The 8,332-nt window shown below is 38.3% G+C and overlaps 1 protein-coding gene across 1 annotated transcript in view; it reads left to right on the top strand.

Moving 5' to 3' along the window:
- The window catches only part of pcxa (pyruvate carboxylase a), a 180,021-nt gene extending 172,200 nt beyond the window's left edge, over window positions 1-7,821 (top strand). Inside the window, exons 19-21 of the mRNA XM_017492563.3 lie at window positions 3,342-3,590; window positions 3,678-3,818; window positions 4,529-7,821. Of these exons, the coding sequence (XP_017348052.2) occupies window positions 3,342-3,590; window positions 3,678-3,818; window positions 4,529-4,780 (642 nt within the window). The 3' untranslated portion in view covers window positions 4,781-7,821. The remainder of the gene's footprint in view (window positions 1-3,341; window positions 3,591-3,677; window positions 3,819-4,528) is intronic.
- Window positions 7,822-8,332: the final 511 nt, after the last annotated feature.

Consider the following 8,332-nt stretch of genomic DNA (forward strand, 5'->3'; position numbering starts at 1 on the left):
ATTTAATAGTTACAGTAATCCTATTAAGAAAGGCATGTAGTTATGAGTGAAGTAAATGTTTTACTTTGGATTACTTCTCACGTAGTCCTTAGACAGACATAAAACAGCAAAATGAAGCTGAAAATGAAACCTATCCTGGATAAAATGTAAAAAAAAAAAATAATAATAATAAATAAAAAATTAAAATAAAATTTTTTTATTTTATTTTATTTAATTTATTTTTTTAAATATAAATACGTCTAATCGGTCTACAGACTCCAACTCTGAACACATCAGTAATTTTGAGTAGGCCTTTTCAATCAATTTTCTTTGCTTAGAGAATGTGGCATGTTGTAATTTTTCTAGTTTGCTGTTCCGTGTGCCAGATAAGTGCCAGATAAGTTCTCTCAGTGGAGTTCATTATAATGTGAGCAGTTAGTCTCTTTAATCTGACCTTGGCACTGGATGTAAAGTGTTTTGGCAGTTGGCAGGTGCTTTCTAGGAGTTTCAGATTATTACCCGTTTGTTCGTGTGCACAATTCCAAGCTGCTAGTTCAACTTCAAATTGGCTAGGAAATAAAGGCTACATGCTGTTGTAACAAAGTCCAACCACGTTCAAAATATATGATAAGTAATACTACTTGATGGTTCTAAAGTCAGGCCGTCTAAAGCTTTTAATTGTGCAAATTACAGACCAAAAAAAAGATTATACTGGAAAAAGTGATTAGTACTGAACTTTAAATATTTAAGGACAAACTCGTATGTGTGTGTATATTAGAGGTGTGATGTAATGCCACTGTCTGATCTATACCTGTTTACTGCTCCAAATATCTGTATCTATATTTGGATTTGTACCGGTAGTGGGTGGGGTCTGCACCAGATGCCCACTGGAAAACACTGAAACAAATTTATAATAAATAATACAGGGCGACTGGAGAAAATAGTAATTTTTCATCCACAAAACATAAATAACAAATGAAATTTTATTCAACTCCTAAACTTCCTCAACCTCAGATACATCACTCAAGTTCCTAATCTGTTTTAAGAAGATTGTCTATTTAGCCTACCTGTAGTCACTGACTAAATTAGAAAGAACTGTTTATAAAGAATTATCTTTCAAAACAATGTCCTCCCAAATCAAGGAAATGTTTACATTTGATGACAAAATCCACCTAATAATATTTGAACTTCATGTTTTGGGTTTGTTATATTCCAAAAAGTTCAGAAAAGTTTGCTGGACACACCATCAGAATCTACTACAAAACTGAGACACAGTGCTGCTGCAAGTGAAACTGGGAACTATTATAATGCTCCCATTTCCAGGAAGATCATCTTTTAATAATGATTGAGAATGTCTTTTTAATAATGACCAGAAACATGCTCAGTGAATTTCTGAAGACCTCAGCAGAGAGATGCTGCTCTGTGTGTAGCCTGTTTTCTGCCTGGGCTTTATGGATGAACAATAAATAAATAAAAGTATATTTTATTTATCTTTTGTGACTTAAGGTAGAAATAGTTTTATTTTGTTGCTTAGTAAGGCGGTGTTTAGGTTGGGCTACTCGAACAAACCACTGAAAAAAAAATAAAAAATTAATTTCTGTATTTGTATTTGAATTTGTATCTTTTCCCAATGTTGTATTTGTATTCAGATAGTCCCCATTAAGGGTGAATGAATGAACTCTGTAAATGTATAGCCCTGAGAGCTCAGTCACGCCCGCATGAAAGTAAAAACCTTGCATCCCACAGCATCTCCAGTCACAACCAGATGGTACGTGAACCTTTCTGTCAAACTTCCTAAAAATAAACAAACAAAGATAGTGCACTTCCTCTTCTTATCTCCATTTGTATCCATTTAGAACATAATCTGTTCACTCCATATTCATATTAGGTTACATCCCTAGTGTTTATGTACGTGTTCTGTAATTAGTTTTGGTTTAAGCGGTTCCACTTTATCCCTTAGAAAATTACAGGTTTATAGAGCGTTACTGCTGACTTATAAATTACTTAAAATATTAATCCCTTGGAGCATGCAGCGATGACATTTTAACGTAACACTTTTTCTAAAAATTTTATTTATTTATTTATTTATTTTTAAATCCTTAAAAAAATGTAAATACTCCAAGTGCCTTATAATGGTGCTTAGATCCTTATCAGCCATGACAGTAATCCAGCATGGTACATGGTTTTATAATGAGCAGGGATATGTTTCAGTGTTTACAAGTCACCAAGGAATTAATTATAGTACTTCACCGGAGCTTTTTGGTGCATTATTTGAGTTTATAAAAATGCTTTCAGGGCATTGTTACTACAGTAAATTACACAATCATTAGGACATTCATAAAGCTTTACGAGTAAGGCGGAACACAAGTTTATTTACGTTCTGTAGAGGCACTTTATCAAGTTAGGAAAATATGATGCTGTTCAGTGTGTGCCTGTCTGCTTCACATTCAAGAGTGAACCAGACATGTCAAAATAACCCCCCCCCCCCCCCCCCCCCCCCTTTACATGACTTCATCTCTCCATCTCGGTCACTTTGTCTTTTTCCTCCCTTACTTTAAATGAAACTGTTCTGTTTATAGCAATCTCTAGCATTTTGCGCTTGTCGGCAAGAGGGGCTGAAAAAGCTCATCTTCCCCATGTGCCATTCATGCTCCAATTACAAGCAGCTTCTTCTGTGTAAGATCATTTGTTTCCCCAACAAATGTGTGTTCCTGTACTTTTGTGCATGGACTGTGCTGTACTTTTCAGTAGATTGGCTGATTTATTGCGCACACTGGTTGAAAATAAATAGGACATCTGCTTTGTGGATAAATGTGTTCCTTTGCATTGCCCCACATTCTCAGCATACAAACAAAATATTATAAAATTTACCAGTGCTCAGCTTTTATCTCTGTGTTTACGTATGGATTATGGATAAGTGTTTTATTTTAGCCCGCAGCATGTTTCAGGGCGTTTCCTCCACCATCGTGCAGTAAGGCATAGGCGAAATCCACATCAATTATTAAAACTTCTTTTACACTTGTAACAGCCACCACTCAAAGGATATCCTTAAGGAGTGCTATCTGAGTCGTCTAGCCCTTAAATGGAGGCAAATGGAGAGGAAAAGCGGGGAGGATTAATTGAGCTCGCTGTAATGACCGTATATAAATATTTGTATAGTTTTGTGCCAGGCTCTGGGGGATTATAAGCACTCAACACCAGACATATGTGCATGTGGGTCCTCTATGCATGAGTGGTTGGAAAGGAGAGCATACAGTCTTTTTCTAAGGGAGGCTTTAAACTACATTACAGAGAGATTCCTATGTTGCCGTTAATCCTTGTCGGATTCTGTGGAGTCGTGTAACGGATCGTGTCTGGTGCAGGTGTTGAAATCGCTGCCTCGTATAGAGGGTCGTCCAGGTGCTTCGCTCCCGCCGATGGACTTCACGGCTTTAGAGAAGCAGCTGCGCGAGTCACATGGTGAGGACATCACTCCAGAGGATGTGATGTCAGCAGCCATGTACCCCAAAGTGTTCCAGGAGTTCAAGGAGTTCACCAACACCTTCGGACCTGTCGACTGCCTCAACACCCGCCTCTTCCTGGATGGGCCAAAGATCGCAGAGGAGTTTGAGGTGCTGTTCTGTCTCATATTTACCACGCAATATTGCACATGTATTGCCGTACATACTGATGTTTAGTCTTTTTAATATTACATTCAGGTGGAGCTGGAGAGAGGCAAGACTCTCCATATTAAAGCTCTGGCACTGGGGGATCTGAACAAGGCTGGTAAAAGAGAGGTCTTCTTTGAGCTCAATGGTCAGCTGAGGTCTGTCCTGGTCAAAGACACCGTGGCCCTGAAGGTATAAGTAGCTGCTTTGCTGAATATTTTCTGGGAGACAAATCCTTGACTTCACACTGTAGTTAATTTTTTGTTATGAGATTCATTTTTCATTTTACTTTGAAATTTCACTGTACAGGGAGGGATGTTACACCCTAAACTTTATTAGGAACACCCACACATTCATGCTGTTATCTAATCAGCCAATTCAACAAGGTGTTTCAAGGGGTTTAAAAAAATATCAAATTAAACTCTAGAGACTGGTGTGTGTGTGTGTGTGTGTGTGTGTGTGTGTGTGTGTGTGTGTGTGTGTGTGTGTGTGTGATTCCCCGGAGTTCATTAGTTTCTGAAATACTCAAACCAACCTATCTGGCACCTACCACGATCAAAGTCGCAGAGATCACACTTCATTCTGATGTTTGATGTGATCATTAACTGAAGCTCTTGACCTGTATCTGCATGATTTTATGCATTGTGCTGCTGCTCCTGATTTGGCTGAGTAAACAACTGCATGAATGCTCCTAATGAATGTTCCTAATAAAATGGACAGATTTCCATGTGCTCAGGCCAGTCCAGTGAAACACTTTGCCGAGTTCCGCACCCAGACCACAGTCTGCCATTTGACAACCCCTGCTTCCTCCTTTATATCTCCTTTTTTTTCCTATTTTTATTTGGTGTCATGTCCTGTTAGTATAGGCGATAGTCTAACTTCCTCTCTGTGTGCTCCTGCAGGAGATGCACTTCCACCCAAAGGCTCTGAAGGACGTGCGAGGCCAGGTGGGAGCGCCCATGCCAGGGAAAGTGGTTGAGGTCAAGGTCAAGGAGGGCCAGAAGGTGGAGAAAGGCCAGCCTCTGTGCGTCCTCAGCGCTATGAAGATGGAGACAGTGGTGAACTCGCCGGTTTCCGGCACCGTGGCTAAAGTTTACATCAAAGTCGACAGCAACCTGGAAGGAGATGACCTCATTCTGGAGATCACAGAGTAAACCAAGCAACATCGCAAAAACATCCAGGATACAGCTTGGAAAATTGCTATCAGCTTCCGTATGGGGCTTTATACAAGCACAGAAACACGCACACACATGCGCACACATGCACACACACAACAAAAGCGCACACACATTTTGAAGATGTATGCACAGATTTTACAAACTGATGGAGTGAGGGAGTTCAATATTTAGTCATAAATGATCATAGTTATTGCCTAATGTATCTGGAAATTGGTGTTTGTGCACTGGATGCAGAAGAGTTCTTGTTTTTTGTGTCATCTGAATCTATTTTACATAATCACCTGTCATGTGTAATCACCAAAGCTAATGATCCATGAGCTGGAAACTAGTGTTACATTAACATTGAGTGTCTCTGTTAATGTCGATGTCATTATGTCTTAGAAAAATGTAGAAATAGGATTGTGGTGGTAAAGAGATGTTTCATTAAGAGAAAGATCATGCAATAAATGAAAAGGGTGTAATTATGAAATTATAACTCAAAATTAAATCAAAAGAAATATACAGTAAATAGCATCTAATTTCTTGTACCGTATCCTTTTGGGTGTTGCCTTTATTCCTGATTAAACTAAAAGAGAAATGAAAGTGCCCATGTAAACCTGCACCTTTCTGCCTTTTTCTGGTCAGTTGAGCTTATTTCAGACTTTTTATTGTTAGCTAATACACTTCCAATCATTTAACAAAATATAAATGTTTAACTTGAAATAATGTCATGGTGAATATGATGTACAGTATATGTTAGCACTGAGAGCTCTGCTGCAATTTACCCAGAATGCATTAGTCAGTGTTAAAGTAGTGTCTGGCTGGCCTCTGATGAAATTCTGCCATTCTTGGCTGAGTTTTAATCATCACAATGAGCATTGATGATATGAGGTCCCACGAAACCCTGGAGTCTCACAGCTCATGCAAAGTTAGCAGGAACCTCGTTCCCTAGCACTGGTTTCAAATTATCGTTCCAATTTGCCCCTGAATGTGAATATCATACCAGTCCTGTTACATTCCTCCTGGGATCAGGCGCACCATGTTTTGGCCTACAGAGCTGTGTTCCCTAGCTTTCTTTCCTTTTCTGTCGCTCACTACAGCACTGCCACTGGAGGTTTCTCATTTGAAGTGTTGGTTGTTTTTTTTGTTTTTTGTAGCTGGGAATCAAATGCGAGGTTTGCAAGAGCAGTCTATGGAGAGCACTTAACACCGTGCGTTCATACACTTGAATAGTGGCAAATTGGTAATCCGTTAGGCAACACCTGGAGTGCCTCGCTTTCGGCTGTGGAGTACTGTTAAATTGGTGACTAACATTTAATCACTATTGCTGTCTTTTAACCTTTTAACATTAACATCTCAACACAGTTGAAGAGGTCTGGTGTAACCATGTCGACCATGCTAATTGTAGTCTAAAGACACAACTAAAACGCATGTTACAACTGTAAATTGATGCTACTGTAGAATTGAACTACTTGTTGTCCCACCATGCACTAGTGAAAAATAAACTGGAATCGCTGCTAAAGAAGTTTTTTCACCTTGATGTCCCTCCAAAGCATCTGTAGTGTATGTGCAATGCTCACAGAGAAGAATTTCACATGTTTCCCAGTGCTGAGAAATCAACATCAAAACCCATTTGCTGGAACTCATAACTGGAGTCTAAGAGCAGTTGTTAAATTCTATCAAACAGCTTTAAGAGTGCAACCATTACACCAGTAATAAAGGTGCAATTATGAGACAGATGAGAAGTCTTACCAAAGCAGTTCTTGTGCAGATTTATATCGTTTTCAAACACGTTGGCAATACAATAGGAAGCAGTTCTGTTTACTTTTAATTTCCTGAAGATTTTCAGTATCCGTGAGCAATCTGATGGATAGTAATGACTAACTGTAACTGCAAAATTTCCACACTATAGAACGTAAGCCACTACTGAGTCCACTTGTTTTACTTGTCTTATTAGAGCATTATTATTTTATTTTATTTTTTTTTAAACTGTTTTGTCAGAAGTTTGGGTTATGTTTTGCATTTTGTGGCAGAGCTCCAGATACTGTCTGTATGTAGTTCCACACATATTCCCCATATTCACATGGGTTTACATATTCACTGGTTTCCTCCCACCTCCCAAAATCCTGCTTCAGGTAGTTTTGACTGTGCTAAATTACCCTTAGGTGTGAATCTGTGAGTTCACTGTGTCCTGCATTGAACTCGCCTCTCATTAAGAGTGTATACCCACCTCACACCAGGTTTCCCAGGATGAAGCACTTCCTGATATCTGAAAAAGATTTCAACCAATGAATAGCTTAAGTAACATATTAGTTTGAACTTAAGAATAAATAGTTTAAAAGAAAGTGATTTACTGCCCCAACAGCTACCCTTAGACTTCCATCGTTGGTGGTTAGGTTGAACTCTGTTTTCTCAGTACAGAGAAATGTATCGGGATGTGTTGTCTGTATGTGTTGCAGTCAATTTAAAAGGAAAGGGTGTTAAACTGCGCGTTTATGCAGTTATCCAGCCGACATCTTTCTACTCAACTTTCCAGTTTTGGTATAGCCTTAGAATTGCCCTGACAGGCGTGAAACCCGATGTGGTCCTTCTGCTGTTGTAGCTGAAGATTCACGTCAAGGTTCGATGTGTTGTGCGTTCTGAGATGCTTTTCTGCTCACCACAGTTGTAAAGTGTAGTTCTTTGAGTTACTGTGGACTTCCTGTCAGCTTGAACAGATCAGTCTGGCTATTCTCCTCTGACCTGTTTATTGTGAACATTAACAGAAGCTCTTAACCTGTATCTGCATTTTATGCACTGTGCTGCTGTCACGTGACTGGCCGATTGGATACAGTAACTTCATGAATCAGCAGGGGTCCAGTGAGTGTATGTGGTAGATACAGATTGGGGTGAGAATTTCTGTCACTAGCTCATACTGCAGTTAAATCCTTAAACCTGTTTACTAATCATACTGACATGTCTACTGAACATTGTATAGTGCTCTCTCTCTCTCTCTCTCTCTCTCTCTCTCTTTTTATATATATATATATATATATATATATATATATATATATATATATATATATATATATATATATATATATATATATATATATATATATATATAAAATAATCATTACAGTATGCATACTATATTCCTGAGGCGAAGAAAGGCTCCTACATTTGTGAAAATCTCAACAATGTCATGACTGATCACTTGTAATTGGTCCTCATTGTGTCATTAACTGATGTTTTTCTTAAGAAGGTTTAATGCACCCAAAAGAAATACAATGTTTTACTTACTGTAATGAGTTTTACTAAGCAACTAGTGTTTACTTCCTGGTTTATGAGGGTTTTAACAAATGTAACACACGTGTTTCAAAATTCCGACACTTGTTTCAAGTTGAAATTCAGTTTGCTAAATTATAGATATGTATACATTAATAAATGGGATCATGCTGGACAGAATTGGAATTAATCTTACAGGCTTGTCAGGAATGATGGATTTAATAGTGTTCATCTCAATGTGCATTTATTTCCCTTCCATATGTTGTGTTGATGATTTGTTAG

The sequence above is a fragment of the Ictalurus punctatus genome, chromosome 18 (genome assembly GCF_001660625.3).
Source record: "Ictalurus punctatus breed USDA103 chromosome 18, Coco_2.0, whole genome shotgun sequence".
NCBI classification, from domain to species: domain Eukaryota; kingdom Metazoa; phylum Chordata; class Actinopteri; order Siluriformes; family Ictaluridae; genus Ictalurus; species Ictalurus punctatus.